This window comes from Salvelinus alpinus, chromosome 15 (genome assembly GCF_045679555.1).
Source record: "Salvelinus alpinus chromosome 15, SLU_Salpinus.1, whole genome shotgun sequence".
Classification (NCBI taxonomy): Eukaryota; Metazoa; Chordata; class Actinopteri; order Salmoniformes; family Salmonidae; genus Salvelinus; species Salvelinus alpinus.
This window is the reverse complement of record NC_092100.1, coordinates 48,313,228-48,330,704: the sequence shown is the minus strand read 5'-3', so window position 1 is coordinate 48,330,704 and position 17,477 is coordinate 48,313,228. Positions and strand designations below refer to the sequence as shown.

At 40.6% G+C, this 17,477-nt stretch overlaps 1 protein-coding gene across 3 annotated transcripts in view; it reads right to left on the bottom strand.

Annotated features, from left to right (window-relative positions):
• The window catches only part of LOC139540218 (protein arginine N-methyltransferase 8-B), a 39,554-nt gene that overhangs the window by 4,273 nt on the left and 17,804 nt on the right, over positions 1 to 17,477 (bottom strand). For all 3 annotated transcript variants that reach the window (XM_071343865.1, XM_071343866.1, XM_071343864.1), the window contains exons 5-9: positions 15,436 to 15,578; positions 15,118 to 15,205; positions 13,553 to 13,668; positions 5,667 to 5,817; positions 1,307 to 1,428 (exon numbers count right to left, since the gene is read on the bottom strand). In XM_071343865.1, the coding sequence (XP_071199966.1) occupies positions 1,307 to 1,428; positions 5,667 to 5,817; positions 13,553 to 13,668; positions 15,118 to 15,205; positions 15,436 to 15,578 (620 nt within the window). The remainder of the gene's footprint in view (positions 1 to 1,306; positions 1,429 to 5,666; positions 5,818 to 13,552; positions 13,669 to 15,117; positions 15,206 to 15,435; positions 15,579 to 17,477) is intronic.

Genomic DNA, 17,477 nt, shown 5'->3' with positions numbered 1-17,477 from the left:
TAGTGGTGGAATTGGGTTTCTTTCTAGCCATATAATGTTGGTTTAAATGCCTCGCCTGCCTGAAATGACTTGATTTGACCTTCTGACTTTATTTTGTTAGACAAGTACAAATGTATGTATGACCTCTACCTATCCCTGTTGGGCCAGTGTCTAGTTATCATACAGTAGGTAGGGGCCAGGGGCCTCATTTATCAAAGGTGCGTGTGCACAAAATAAACTCAACCTTGCATCCGCCAGTCTTCCCGCAAAGGTTGGTATTTATACTTTTTGAACTTGACGGGAAAAGTGTGCATCTCCACGCACAGCTCAGACCATGTGTACACACAACTTCTAATGGTTGGACAATTGTATTGGGGGAAATTGTGTTTTACGCACACGGGTAGGCTAATAAAAACATTCAAACGTAATGATGCATTTGCCGTTGGTAAGGAGATCACATAGCAGCATGTAGGTAGGCGTATGTTTCTTCAAATGTTATTAAATAGGCCTAAATCATAATCACATTGCAGGACATCTCCTTTTCTTACATTACTTGTTTATTCTCGCCACACAACACATATTAGGCTACCATTCATCCGTCACTCATTCAATAGCCAAGCATGCTTGAAAGTAAATAGACTGGTACCCTATTTAAACTATTTGACAGTATGGGTAGGCTACAGTATTGGTGTGCGATAGGAGCGCGACATCATAGCCTATACCACGGCAGGAGAAATACAATCATCTATTGATCAACAAGTTATTAAAGAACAATTTTCATTTTGCATAGAAGTGTGGGCTATAGCATTTACTTTACAATCGTTCGAATAGACAATCAATCTTGCAGAATGTGCGGCCAGTGTTTGGCACTTGCTATTGGGAGCATGCATTTTTCGTTTGAAAAAGTCACTGCTAAATATTAAAACGTTCTATCCACACCTCTACAGAAATGTCATCAAATTTGCCGTTGTGTTTCTTTTAGAAACGGTCATGGCCCAGTTCCAACATTTCCAAATCATACAGTAAATGATGACGTTTCTGCTACCATAAAAGGTAAATAGAGGGCAATTGCTAGGCGGGGATGTAATGCTCATATACGCCAGAATTTAGTATGAAATGTATGCACGGTTGATAAATGAGGCCCCAGGACTCTGGTCCCTAGATGGGGCGGTTTCCCGAACACTATTAACACTATTCCTGCACTACAAAGCATTTTCAATGCAGATTCTCCATTGAACCTTGCTTTTTAGTCCAAGACTGGAAACTGCCCCTATAAGTGTCTCAAAGTGAATGGCTTTTTACTGGTCATAGATTCCAGAACACTCACTATGTTCTTCTCGTTGGGCTTCATGTTAATACTGCCAATGATCTCCTCGCCCCTCTTTACGGTCAGGTAGTCCTCCAGGTAGAAGACTGTCTGTTTCCAGTGTGTGAACGGAGCATCAGGGGCTGTAGGAAGACAGGCATGAACTTAGGGCCAAATCTGAACTGCAGATCTGTATGTTTCATTCATATTTTCACATAAATAATGCATTATTGTCAATGGGAGATTTGTTCAGAAACTCAAGTGAAGCGCGCAGAGTTCATTTGGCTCTTAGAGTGGACACGACCCCTGACCCTTAAAACCAAAACAATCATGAGCCAAAGTTTTGACCCCCAACAAAAACTAACATAAATTTAACTTTTCACCTTTGACATTGGACCTCTGATGCACTTATTAGTCACGAAGACACAACTTTTGTAACATTAGACAGTTTTTTCTTCTCGTTTTTTTTTTATCTCTTGGTTCAGAAAAAATGTTACCCATGGTTCTGACTGTGAATATACGTGATTCACTATATCATCATGCTATTTACAAGCGTAGATACAGCACTGAGGATCGGTCATGCTAAAATGCTGGTTCAAATCAGGATATCAAATGACATTGATATAATAGACAGATAAGAGGAATTGATTGAGTTGACCCTCCCTACTGACGTTTGTCCTTGTCAATCTCCATTCTCCCATTACCTCGCCCACATGCATTCTGCTAGTTGAATTCTGTGTGTGTTTGTGCATGCGTACAGTATGTGTGCTCGTGTGTATATGCTCATGTGGATCTTCCAGCAAGACAATGACCCCAAGCACACATCAAAATCCACAAAGAAATGGTTAATTGACCCCAAAATCAACATTTTGCAATGACCATCTCAGTCTCTAGACTTGAACCCCATTGGAAACCTGTTGTTTGAAGTGAAGAGGGAAGTCCATAAGAGCAGACGAAGGATATTGAGAATCTGGAAAGATTCTGTATGGAGGAATGGTCTAAGATCCCTCCCATTGTGTTCTCCTCATAAAACAGTTAGAAAATGCCTCAGTGCTGTTATCCTCGCAAGGAGATGTATTGAAATGCATTGAAAACAGGGGTGCCAATCATTTTGACCCCTATCTTTTTGAGAAAATAAAATATGACTTGTTAAACAAAATCTCTTTCTCTGATCAATTGTATTCTAAAATAATATAATAACAAACATTTTGGAGCCTACAATATAGCTAAGTATTTGTAGTATTTTTTTGCTCAACTTTATCAACGGTGCCAATCATTTTGAACCTGACTGTACATGTGTGTTTGTGTGGGTCTATAAACGATATGCGTGCATGCGTGTGTGTGTTTGTATTTGTGTGTCTCAGCTTCACTCCAGCTGCATACTGCTGATAGCCAATACCCCCGCCCAAAACAACGTGCGCCCACCTGTGCCTGCGCTGTTAAACTACCGCTTGGCCAAGGCTCAAAGGCTCAAAGGTCAATACAACTTTAATCGAATTTCAGCCGGCTGTCCTGGGATAACTTTGTACCTCAGACTTTAAAGGCATGCCGTTTGAGGGTTCATGGATAAATTGAGTTGCTGATCATGCTGCATAAACACACAGATTATGAAAGCTGTACTCAGTGGGAACCTGAACGGAATAGATAAGGCTGTGTTTGTTGTGGTGGTTCAATGGGTGATATTTTCCAGCAGCATACAGCATATGTCTGAGTTTCTCTGTGTGCTCTTTTTCCATGTACTGTATATATTACCATTAGTGTATTACCATAAGTATTTATACAGTATATTCCTACTACCAGTCACTTTTCATCCATGTTTACATGTATAGTATATCCTACTACCAGTCACGTTTTATGTATAAACCCACCTCAACCACTCCAGTGTACATTGAATAAGATACCTGTATATATTTGCATTCTCATGTTTCTTCAATTTATATCGTACTTCTTGTGTTGTTCTATTATCTATTATTATCTATATAATCACTGCAATGTTGGGAAAGAGCTCTCAAGTAAGAATTTTACTGTACTGTTTTACACCTGGTGTATCCTGTGCATGTGGCGAATAAACTTGAAACTAGAAATACCTGTCCTACAGGAGAATATAGGAAATCAATGGCCATAGAGGACTTAGGCCTCCATGTGCACATTTAGATGTGTATCAGAGGTTCAGTGAGGCTAGCAGGGTTTAGCATTTGCTAAGGGGATTTGGTTTGATGGACAGGCTCAAATCAATACAAGAAGAGCTGGAAGATCTGTATATGATTGGAGGTCAAAAGTAAGACTGTCCACTTTTAAGAGTGACAACACATGGTCATCTAGCCACTGCCTCTGCATAATGCAAGTCACAGTTTAAAGTCTCCTATTTGCATCACAAACTCTGATGAAGGCGAACTACTGTAGACATTATGCATATAATCACAGAGGAGCGATAACATCACACCACCACTAGAGGTCGCTCACAGACAAATCCAAACACGATTCTTGCTAAATGAATTTAGCTCATCACACAACTTCTCTGGGTCATGCAAATCAACTGGGGACTCAAATGTCTTCTAATTTCCAGTGGTATCAGTGTTTGCTGTTGTACTCCAGGCCTTTCTGACTCATCAAAGAGCTCATTAAAGGGGGGTCTTTGTCTGTGAATACAGATCGGGATGGAACCCACAGGGAGGATGGGAGGATGGCGGGCAGGGAGCAACAGGACCCTAGCCTGTAATCTGCTGCTGCTGCTGCCAATTAAAAGGATGAAACCCTGGGTCTGTCAGGAGATGGTCTGATAACGACACAGTGAACTGGAGAGATGCTAGTACTACAGTAAAAAGAGTGCTAATGAATCAAAACAAATCAAACTTTATTTGTCACGTGCACCGAATACAACAGGTGTAGTAGACCTTATCGTGAAATGCTTACTTACAAGCCCTTAACCAACAGTGCAGTTCAAGAAAGAGTTGATATAATATTTACCAAATAAGCTAAAGGAAAAATTATAAAAAGAGTAACACAACAAAATAACAATAACGAGGCTATATACAGGGGGTAACAGTACCGGGTGAAGTAACTATGCATAGGTAATAAACAGCGAGTAGCAGCAGTGTAAAAAACAAAAAGGGGGGGGGGGGGGGTCAATGTAAATAGTCTGGGTGGCCATATGATTAATTGTTCAGCAGTCTTATGGCTTGGGGGTAAAAGCTGTTAAGGAGCCTTTTGGTCCTAGACTTGGCGCTCTGGTACCGCTTGCCATGCGGTAGCAGAGAGAACAGTCTATGACTTGGGAGACTGGAGTCTTTGACAATTTTTGGGGCTTTCCTCTGGCACCGCCTAGTATATAGGTCCTGGATGGCAGGGAGCTTGGCCTCCCACATGAAAAAAATACTACAGTACTTACTATAGAATTCTATTGTAAACTGTAGTATACTGTAGAATAATACACTACACACAGTAGTATCCCTTGATCATGTATAGTATTTACTATAGAATGTTGTAGAATACTATAGTAAAAACTACAGCATTATTCACACAAAAAACACTGTAGTAAATACTACAGTAATGTCCGCAAAACACAACAGTTTAGCTATTGTAAGTACTTCAGTATTTAATTTGCATATACAGTACCCTGCCCATTGCCCTTCCCCATATCCCAATTTGTGCCACCCATAAGTGAGAAACATACATGCCAAGTATAGATCATATTGTGTTCCATACAGGATATAGAAAAGAGTGGAATGCTGAATTATCCATTCAGACCCCAGAATTACCTACCTACAAGTTGTGAACAATTTGTATTTTAGTATTTCTCCAGTACGTTTCATCAAGGAGAAAGACTCCACTTCTATGTCAAAGATTATTAAACAAAAACACTATAGTAAATAATACAGTAATGTCCACAAAAACTCTACAGTAAATACTACAGTATACTATAATCCACAACAACACTACATTAATTACTATAGTATTTACTACAGTTCTTTTACTATAGTATTTCTACTATAGTTAACTGTAAAAAAAAAAATACAGTATACTACAGTAAAACTACAGTATTCACTGTAGTGTTTTTGCTGACTCTAGTCTGCAAAACAAAAACAAGCACGACGCAACGCGGAGTGCCTGGATACAGCCCTTAGCCGTGGTATATTGGCCATATACCACAAACCTCTGAGGTGCCTTATTGCTATTATAAACTGGTTACCAACGTAATTAGAGCAGTAAAAATAAATGTTTTGTCATACCCGTGGTATACGGTCTGATATACCACGGCTTTCAACCAATCAGCGTTCAGGGATCGAAGCACCCAGTTCATAATATATTATATAAGCCTATGTGAAAAATCAGAGAGAGAGAGAGAACAACACTGAGAAGAGAAAGAGAGTTGAGGACGTACCGGTGGAGAAGCCAGTTTTCTTGTGACACTTGGTGAACTCGATGTTGAAGTAGGTGACCAGGGCGTGGATGTAGTCGTTCCTCTGGATCTGAAGGCAGAAGGCTGAAGTGAAGGACAAGTCCTCAGTCTTCACTGTGTAGATGTCCACCTCCTGTTGAAGAGAGAGAATAACCACACTGCTCTGGTACATCTACTTCTTGCATTGTTAATGCTAATCACATACAGAATCCATAGTGATTGGGGTTCTATTCACACCATTCACTGCCAACACAGTGGTTTCTCCATTGTACATGTACAGATGTAGGATTTTAATTGTATCACTCTTTTGTTGCTGAGAATTTCGTGACTTACATAAATTCACTGAAAACCCATACTAAACACACAGTTATATTAACAGTATTCCACTTTTCATGTACCCTCATTTGGACCAGCTAATAGCCTAACCACTGATCAAGCAAAATTATGTTGCTGCAGGATTTTTTTTGCTGCGAAAATACAGGTCAAATTAAGATTCTACATATGTAGGCCTAACTCTTCCTCTGTGGGTGGCCATTAAGCAGTGTGCCATGGGAGGCTGGTCAAGTCTTACAGTAAGTCTTGTAAGGAGATGAGAGGTGTGAGTGTGTCCAGGTGCAGGTCTTATATGCATGTCATATGATCTATGTGGCGGTGCCTCTGAGCATTGTGTCTTGTATTATCCCTGAGTCCCTTATTCTCTCTGTCAAGGATGAGGCCTCTGCTTTCTGCTACTCTGCTCCAACCTCTCCCTTTGGGTTCAAGGTTCACGCAGCTGAAACCAAACCCCAGCACCCCCTCCCCCCAGAGGGACCAGCCAAGGAAACCCCACTATAGGGGGGAGAACGAGGAGAAGATGGGGTCATTTGGCTGGAGAACCAAGGCAGTAACTATTGTCAGGGTAGCATTGTACTGGTGTCCTGCTCCTTTATAGACCTCCCCTGGTTCATATCCCATATTTTAACAGGGTATCTGATGCCTCATGATTCTGCAGTGGGAGAGAGGAGAGAGAGGAGAGCATATGGCAGTGAAACACAGCTCTCTGTTCTGGTGAGACCCACATAGTTGCAGTGGAAAAATGACTTTTATGTATCACGCGATCAGCAGTAAAAAAAATAAAAAAGAGTGCGCAATACAAAGTCAAGCTCCCCTGCTATCTTTCGCAAACAAATTCCAGCTTCCATAAGAGTAAAAACTCTTTATTTTGGTCATGCACCACAAACTCCTGAAAGTCATATTTTTATAGTGCAGGACGACAATTCAATTCAGCTCTCTCTTTCTCACTCACAGTAAAGGTAAAGTTCTGAACATGAGGCACTCATTTGATCTTTTTAACAGCCTAAGCTCCTTTTTGCACACTGTCTGTGTACAAGATTAATGACATGATTCATCCTGTAATCCATTTAGAAGACATGCAACAGCTTGTGAGTGGGTTGTCATTTTCAAAGGGGTTTCATCTTACAGGCGCGAAGGACAAATAAGGCACCAGTGTCAAAATCTTGAATATAAAACACTGACTGTTTCAAATATTATTTCCCTGCTTCCTATTATTACAGTCTAATGGCTTTAGATAGCAACAATAGAAACACATTTTAGTTATGTAACATCTGAACTGAGAAAAGGGCAGAACAATCCAATCAATAAACGAGATAAGAAGGGCATCTCGGACAAAATACACAATTAGCGGTCTAGACATGGGAATAGATGCATAGCATCATAAATGGAACAATCCCTGTACCTAGTAGTGAAGGATGGCCAGCATGGCCAGAAGGCTCAGATTGAAGGATCACGTTACGGTAACATATTGTCTAGTTACAGCTGAGGTCATACACCTCTGAATTGGGATTGGTATGTGGATTGTTTACTGTCCCTTTACTGTAACCCAGTGATCACCAACCGGCCGGTCGCGATCTCCATGGCTTTCCTAGTCAGTCAATCACCAAACAAAAAGCACACATTTTTTATTTGTACTTGATTCAGCTGCCCTGCGAGCCAGGTACTCGAAGTGTTCCCATTTTCAACCATTTAATGTCTGAAGGTACAAACTCCGCCTACACGGCAGGCCCGGAGAGCAAATCAAGTGCAAATAGGCTACGGCTGGCCAATGAGATCAAATCACTTTGTCTGCAGCTTCTACGAGCCCACAGCGAAGTTGATAGCCGACTCTAACGTGTGAGATTTGATTTCGAAACTTTAAAAACCATAACTAGAGAGAGACTGTCAACGAATACAGCAATGTCTGCTGTTTTTATGATTGACTTCATGTTTAAGATTTTATTAAACACTGTCACTTTATTCAACACTTTTATAAGATATTAAATGTGCTCCCCATCCACTCGCGTTACAAAGTGTATCGATAGACTTGTCTTGTTATTAGCGACTTGTGTCTTTCCAATATCGAGGAGGATTTCACGTTCCCTGGTCATACGAGTAACAACATGAATTTGTGCATGAGTCAGAAATAAAGTGTGACTCGAATTTCGCCATCAGATGGAAGACGGTGTCCCTTTTGTGGTCAGTCAGAGGAGGGAGGAAGAGCTGAGGGACGGTGAGAGGCCTATCCGCTGCTCTCTTTCAATTTCAATTTAAGGGGCTTCTCACTCTCACACACACTCCATCTCCCTCCCACTTTCCATCCGCTGAGACTGACCATCACATACAGGCACCATCAGTCACCAGCAAAATTTAAAAAACGCTAATGATTTCAATATATGCCTCACAAGAAGTAATACAACAAATGATCTATTACCTGTACATCACGTTTTGAAATATTATTTTAAAATGGTGTGAGGTTAATAACATTGGCAGGGCAAATCAAGTGTAGCCAATATGCAATTAAATATATTCAGCCTATAGCCCACTGCACAAACCTCATTGATACAGAATGGTTTTTAATAGGTTAATGTTGAATGAGCTTATGTTTTTAAAGTCATGTTTTTTTATTTATTCTGAGGGGTAGATCTCAGCAGTTGGCCCATTATAAATATAACAGTATCACTGGTTATGTAAATCCCACTCTGCATGAGCCCAGAGACAACACTGAGTCAATGCTTTCTGATTAAACTGTAGGCTTTCACCCTGCTGGGCCTCAACAAATCCTACCCACATATACAAATCAAATCACATTTTATTAGTCGCGTACACAAATGTTGTAGATGTTATCGCAGGTGCAGTGAAATGCTTATGTTTCTAGCTCCAACAGTGTATCTAACAATACACACAAATACAAAAATCTCAGAACGAACCATGTCAGAGTCCGAAAAATAAATACAGTACCAGTCAAAAGTTGAACACACCTACTCATTCAAGGGGTTTTTATTTTTACAATTTTCTACATTGTAGAATAATAGTGAGGACATCAAAACTATAAAAAACACATTGTGTAGTAACCAAAAAAGTGTTCAACAAATCAAAATGTATTTTATATTTGAGATTCTTTAAGTAGCCACCCTTTGCCTTGATGACAGCTTTGCACACTCTTGGCATTCTCTCAACCTGCTTCATGAGGTAGTCACCTGGAATGCATTTAAATTAACAGGTGTGCCTTGTTAATTTGTGGAATTTCTTTCCTTCATAATGCGTTTCAGCCAATCTGTTGTGTTGTGAAAATGTAGTGTTGGTATGCAGAAGATAGCCCTATTTGATAAAAGACCAAGTCCATATTATGACAAGAACAGCTCAAATAAGCGACAGTCCATCATTACTTTAAGACATAAAGGTCAGTCAATCTTTCTTCAAGTGCAGTCACAAAAACCAGCTCAAATAAGTAAAGAGAAATGTTACTTTAAGACATGAAGGTCAGTCAATCCAGAACATTTAAAAAACTCGAAAGTTTCTTCAAATGCAGTCGCAAAAACCATCAAGAGCTATGATGAAACTGGCTCTCATGAGGACCGCCACAGGAAAGGAAGACCCAGAGTAACCTCTGCTGCTGAGGATAAGTTCATTAGAGTTAACTGCACCTTTGATTGCAGTCCAAATAAAAGCTTCACAGAGTTCAAGTAATAGACACATCTCAACATCAACTGTTCAGAGGAGACTACGTGAATCAGGCCTTCATGGTTGAATTGCTGCAAAGAAACCACTACTAAAGGACACCAATAATAAGAAGAGACTTGCTTGGGCCAAAACATACAAGCAATGCACATTAGACTGGTGGAAATCTGTTCTTTGGTCTAATGAGTCCAAATTTGAGATTTTTGGTTCCAACCGCCGTGTCTTTGTGAGACGCAGAGTAGGTGAACGGATGATCTTCGCATGTGTGGTTCCCAAAAGGAAGCATGGAGGAAAAGACGTGATGGTGTGGGGGTGCTTTGCTGGTGACACTGTCTGTGATTTATTTAGAATTCAAGGCACACTTTACCAGCATGGCTACTGCAGCGATACGCCATCCCATCTGATTTGCGCTTAGTAGGACTATCATTTGTTTTTCAACAGGACAATGACCCAACACGCCTCCAGGTCGTGTAAGGGCTATTTGTCCAAGAAAGAGAGAGATGGAGTGCTGCATCAGATGACCTGGCCTCCACAATCACCCGGCCTCAACCCAATTGAGATAGTTTGAGATGAGTTGGACCGCAGAGCGAAGGAAAAGCAGCCAACAAGTGCTCAGCACATGTGGGAACTCCTTCAAGACTGTTGGAAAAGCATTCCTCATGAAGCTGGTTGAGAGAATGCCAAGAATGTGCAAGGCTGCCATCAAGGCAAACGGTGGCTACTTTGAAGAATCTAAAATCTAAAATATATTTTGAATACTTTAACACTTTTTTGCTTACTACATGATTCTATGTGTTATTTCATAGTTTTGATGTCTTCACTATTATTATACAATGTAGAATATAGTAAAAATAAAGAAAAACCCTTAAATGAGTACAGTTGAATTCGGAAGTTTACATACACTTAGGTTGGAGTCATTAAAACTTGTTTTTCAACCAAATTTCATGTTTACAAACTATAGTTTTAGCAAGTCAGTTAGGACATCTACTTTGTGCATGACACTATTGTTTACAGACAGATTATTTCACTTATAATTCACTGTATCACAATTCCAGTGGGTCAGAAGTTTACTACATACACTAAGTTGACTTTACCTTTAAACAGCTTGGAAAATTCCAGAAAATTATGTCATGCCTTTAGAAGCTTCTGATACGCTAATTGACATAATTTGAGTCAATTGGAGGTGTACCTGTGGATGTATTTCAAGGCTTACCTTCAATCTCAGTGCCTCTTTGCTTGACATCATGGGAAAATCAAAAGAAATCAGCTAAGACCTCAGAATTGTCGACCTCACAAGTCTGGTTCATCCTTGGGAGCAATTTCCAAACTCCTGAAGGTACCACGTTCATCTGTACAAGTAATAGCACGCAAGTATAAACACCATGCGACCACGCAGCCATCATACCTCTCAGGAAGGAGATGCGTTCTGTCTATTAGAGATGAACGTACTTCGGTGTGAAAAGTGCAAATCAATCCCAGAACAACAGCAAAGGACCTTGTGAAGATGCTGGAAGAAACAGGTACAGAAGTATCTATATCCACAGTAAAATGAGTACTATATCAACATAACCTGAAACCAGCAAGGAAGAAGCCACTGCTCCAAAACCGCCATAAAAAAGCCAGACTACGGTTTGCAACTGCACATGGGGACAAAGATCGTACTTTTTGGAGAAATGTCCTCTGGTCTGATGAAATAAAAATATAAGTTTTTGGCCATAATGACCATCGTTATGTTTGGAGAAAACGGGGAAGCTTGCAAGCCGAAGAACACCATCCCAACCATGAAGCATGGGGGTGGCAGCATCATGTTGTGGGGGTACTTTGCTGCAGGAGGGACTGGTGCACTTCACAAAATAGATGGCATCATGAGGGAAGAAAATTATGTGGATATATTGAAGCAACATCTCAAGACATCAGTCAGGAAGTTTGGTCGCAAATGGGTCTTTCAAATGGACAATGACCCCAAGCATACTTCCAAAGATGTGGCAAAATGGCTTAAGGACAACAAAGTCAAGGTATTGGAGTGGCCATCACAAAGCCCTGACCTCAATCCTATGGAAACTTTGTGGGCAGAACTGAAAAAGTGTGTGTGAGCCAGGAGGCCTACAAACCTGACTCAGTTACACCAGCTCTGTCAGGAGGAATGGGCCAAAATTCACCCAACTTATTCTGGGAGGCTTGTGGAAGGCTATCGAAATGTTTGACCCAAGTTAAACAATTGAAAGGCAATGCTACCAAATACTCATTGAGTGTATGTAAACTTCTGACCCACTGGGAATGTGATGAAAGAAATAAAAGCTGAAATAAATCATTCTCTCTACTATTATTCTGACATTTCACATCCTTAAAATAAAGTGGTGTTCCTAACTGACCTAAGACAGGGAATTTTTACTAGGATTAAATGTCAGGAATTGTGAAAACTGAGTTTAAATGTATTTGGCTAATGTGTATGTAAACTTCCTACTTCAACTGTAGATGTGTCCAAACTTTTGACTGTCACTGTATATATATGCATGTAATAGTGTCTATAGACAGTGTCATGACTGTCCTGTGAGGATCCAGATGGGTCGGATCAGCTTTACAGTGGATGACCCCTCTCCTCTGTGGGGGGGGGGGGGGGGTTAACAGTTCACACCCTGTTGTAAATCAAGGATCAGAACTTTTAAGCTATCTCCCTCTCCAAATTCACACAGGAATGTGCCTTTGTTCCACAGACGTTTCCCGACGAAACTCTAACACATTTTAAAGCGAATACTGGGGAATGGTCAGAGGCGACCTAAAGAATAATAATGTAATTTCGGTTGTTATTTTCTGATGTCATTCAAAATGTTATAAAGGACATACTGTAACTTGAAAAGTAAATACACTATATGTACGAATTCTCCATCCTTTACGTTGTGTATGAAATATGAAAAATAATGTAAGTGTTTTTGTTAAGAGAGGGATGTGATCTTAGAAACTATAAGAGGAAATTGTTTCTATAACTTTGTACAAGTGAGTAGTCACCGCCCCTTGAGTGAGGTCAGAGAGCATTTCAGCCTCACGAACCGCCACTTTTGAATGAACTGCATAAAACGGTGCGTTAAGAATTAACATATTAATATTAACATATCAGACCAGAGAGACGTTTTAGCTGCAACTCACGTCCGAAATGGTTTGAACTCTGAAATCTCAACACGAGGTAGAGACAATAACGTCACCTCCCGGACAATCACTGGTGTGGCTGATTAGCTGTCCTAAGTAAAGTATCTAGAAAAGAGAATTTAAGTGGGACCATTCTACTACTCTTCAAACCAACGTATTCTACTACTCTCATCACAACTGAGAACCTTCGACTACACTGGATAGCCTATCTTCAAGTAAACATCTTCCGGAGCGAGTGGAAGCGGAGTGAGCTCTGTAGTTCTGTTCAGGACTACACAACAGTTCGCCGGATGCCGGGTGACAGCAGAGGAGAGCAACAGTAGAAGAGACGGGTGGGGGACCCCTTTTGAACAATCATAGGGACAATCCAAGGGTTCACCTACTTTTTCCAACCTACACTGTGAATGTTTAAATGATGTATTCAACATAGACAAGAAAAATACAATAATTTGTGTGTTATTAGTTTAAGCACACTTTGTTTGTCTATTGTTGTGACTAAGATGAAGATCAGATCAAATTTTAGGACTCATTTATGCAGAAATACAGGTAATTCCAAAGGGTTCACATACGTTTTCTTGCCACTGTACACGCACGCACGCACGCACGCACGCACGCACGCACGCACGCACGCACGCACGCACGCACACACACACACACACACACACACACACACACACACACACACACACACACACACACACACACACACGTGAAGTGAAGACATAGCTGACCTTGATCAGACAAGAGTTGGTGACCACATGTTTGGGGTCCACTATGTCCACCAGGGGCTCCTTCAAGGCCACGTTACGGATGCAGGTCATGTCAAAGCCATACACATTCTCCCACCCTGTGGAAACACAGTGCATTATGGAACACCTTTGTGGAAGAAGGGCTATTACATAAGTCCTCCCTAGAGAGGGAGGAATACATTGTGTCTATCCGATATGGCACCCTAATCCCTATGTAGCTGACCAGGGCCCAACGACTCTGGTCTAAAGTAGTGGACTAAACAGGGAATTGAGGGGCATTTCAGAAACATTTGTATTCCCCCCTCTCTAGGTCGGATTTACAGTATTTCATTGCCCTTCTATAAGGTCGGGTAGACAACTTCCTTAGACTCTGTTGCACTTTGCCGGCTAACCATCACTGCAGTGCATGGCAGTAAACAGAGAGATTCTCCTTCTCTTCCCTAACTGATCATGGATTATGCATGGCCACAGTACTTAAAGATGGACTGTCAAATGTTTGTATAATTTTAGATCCCGAAGTGCATCTTTAAGATAGGATAGTGTGTGTGTGTAAGCATCTCTATTGTGTCCCATTAAAGTGGAACCACTTAAGTTTAACGACAGGAGAAGGAAGGAATAATGAGCAGGTCGCACCTCAGCTGTTGATGTGCATTCTCATGCCCTAAAACTGAAGTAGTCTAGTCCTAGGTCATATTCCTTAAGCATTAAACATAAGAAAATGGACTGAAACAGGAAGGCAAGGCAAGAACAAGAAATGCTAATTCCATTTTCTATTGCAAAATGTTTTGCTATGGTATGCCCTAATGAATACAACAACAACATTCTCTCAGGACGACAGAACATTATTTTAGAGCACTAAGTGATCCAGCATGCCATCCCTTCCCAAAAGGCATCTACAGTATAAGCATTTGTTTGTTGGAACCAGACTGGGCCCAACATGGACAATGTGCCCCAATCGTCTTCTATCTCTTCTCAAAGCTTTCCCTAAAACATCCCTCTGCACACGCAGAGAGCGAAACAGCACTAGCTGGACTTCTCTTCAGTGCTCAGTCATGTGGCCTGGGTTTCTGTAAGCCTAATGAGCTCTGTCTCATGGTGTGTAATTCCCTAGTTGTGGCGGTGTGTATGTGGAGTTGGTGCGTGTATTGCTTCTGCTTCTTGTCCTCTGTTCTGCTGCCATGGCTCGTGTCTCTGGTCTCTGTGCTCAAATGAAGATGAACAATTCCACCAAATCCTCCAGGAGAGCTTTAGTGTGGGCTAGCACAGAGATGGAGAGGCTTGTTGAATTGTAATATCAGATCAATCATCACTTATGTCTTTGAAAAGTTAAAATGCACCAACACTAATGTGTGTGTGTGTGTGTGTTTGTGTGTGTGTGTCTTTTTTTGCATGTGCTGCTATGGTTGTTCTACATTCACGGTCTATTAGCGAAGCAGAAACATAAGCCAGATAAAATCCACCCTGGGAATAGAGAGCGAGTTAGGGGCAGCAGGACTTATGTGAGGGCCCAGGGCCAACTAAACATACACACACACAAAGACACTCACAGTGGATTTTGAAGTCCTTGTACTGCCTGTCCTCGATGGCCACCACATACAGCGCAGCACGGTCGGGAAACATCAGACCGCCGGGTTTCTGTGTAGAGGAGGGAGGAAAAAACACCCTGCAATCAATCCTGCACACAAGACATGTCATTTATCAGCTGTGCTGCATGTGAGAAGAACCAAACACCGGGCCAGGTTATGGTTTTCATCCCTGGTTAAGTCTGTGAGGTTTGAGCGTTGTTCGTTCTGCTAGCATGTCTGGTTAATGCATGTGCACGCACACATATGTACACACACACACACACACACAAACACGCCTACCAGCCACTTGTCCCTTGCAAAGATGACGGTATTAAGCATGGACTCGTAGAAGAGACAGTAGCCCATCCACTCTGAGATGATGATGTCAACCTTCTCCACTGGCAGCTCCACCTCCTCCACCTTGCCCCTGAAGATAGTAATAACTGCAAGACATACCATAACACACCATTACCATGGAGCCAATCAGATTAGGTCTATGTGAAGAGTACATAGGAGGTCAACAGCACAGCACAGAACACCATCACTTAAGCTCTGCTTCTAACTCAGTCGGGGTCTCAACTTACTTTCTTAAAGTGTTCTGAACAATTTGAGAACATTCTCAATGTCAAACCAGTTGGAGAACATTCCTAGAACATTACCAATTTCTATTTTATTTTAATCCAGAAAGTTGTGGGAAGGTTGTATGCAAAATAAGCAAAGAACAACATGCTCTACCCAAGCTGTAAGAAACATGGTTCTCAGAAAAGTATTTGCTAGCTGGGAAGATACATTCATACAGAAAGATTCTAATCATTAAGCACGTTTCCATCCACAGTTTTTATGCGTGTAAAGTTATACTGTTTTTCTAAAAATGTATTGAGTACTATTGGTCATAGCATGGATATAGTTAGTATGCCAAAAGTTTCCGGATGTCATACTAAATTCGCCAAATTTCGAAATATACAAGCAGTGGACACTATTGCTGTGCTTTTAGGGCCCATAATGCAATTCTTCAAGAAAATGGGCATGGCTTCGCAACATTTGCAGATTTGAAGAAAGTCCAATGAGAGATGATACAAATGTAAATACAAAATGTAAATATGAATTGCTTTAACTAATTATTAAGAAAATGTTGAGCAATTAAATAAAAAAGTAATAACTTTTCAAATATATTATGTTACATGTTATGTTGGCTGATTATTTGTTAGCTACACTACTAGCCTTAAACTGCATAGCATATCATTACAGCAGATGCTTGTATGTATGTATATTAGCTAGCTACCTAATGTTAGGTGGATACTAATACATCAAACTTGCCAGTATATTAACTATTACATAGTTGTGTGTGGTATGTCTGTCTCGAGCCACATACAGTGCATCGCATGCCGATGAGCCATTTAGGGATTAACATAGGAATGGATACAAATAATGAAATATCAAATACAGATGGAGGAAAACATTTATTGATTTGATTATTCAAATTAGCTTAGCTTAGCTAACATAGCTAAGTGGTATAGTCGTTGTGCATTCTCAATGGACATTGCTAATGAAGTTGTAAGATGTCTACCTAGTAATTTCTTATGCTAACAAGCTAGCATGAAGTTGCATAGCAACAGCATCAACTTCCAGTAGACATGAACTAGTACTCTCAACTGAAAGGATACCGTTCGTTTACAGTATACAAAAATTAACTAATAGTATGCAGTATATACTCATTAAGTACACTACCGTTCAAAAATTTGGGGTCACTTTTAAATGTCTCTGTTTTTGAAAGAAAAGCTATTTTTTTGTCCATTAAAATAACATCAATTTGGTCAGAAATACAGTGTAGACATGTTGTAAATGACTATTGTAGCTGGAAACGGCAGATTTTTTATGGAATATCTACATAGGCATACAGAGGCCCATTATCAGCAACCATCACTCCTGTGTTCCAATGGCACGTTGTGTTAGCTAATCCAAGTTTATAATTTTAAAAGGCTAATTGATCATTAGAAAACCCTTTTGCAATTATGTTAGCACAGCTGAAAACTGTTGTGCTGATTAAAGAATCAATAAAACTGGCCTTCTTTCGACTAGTTGAGTATCTGGAGTATCAGCATTTTTGGGTTTGATTACACGCTCAAAATGGCCAGAAACAAAGACCTTTCTTCTGAAACTCGTCAGTCTCTTCTTGTTCTGAGAAATGAACTGAGTGTCTAGTCTAAACTGAGTGTCTAGTTTGAGAAACAGACGCGTCACAAGCCCTCAACTGGCAGCTTCAACGTTAACAGTGAAGAGGCGACTCCAGGATGCAAAGAAAAAGCCATATCTCAGACTGGCCAATAAAAAGAAAAGATTAA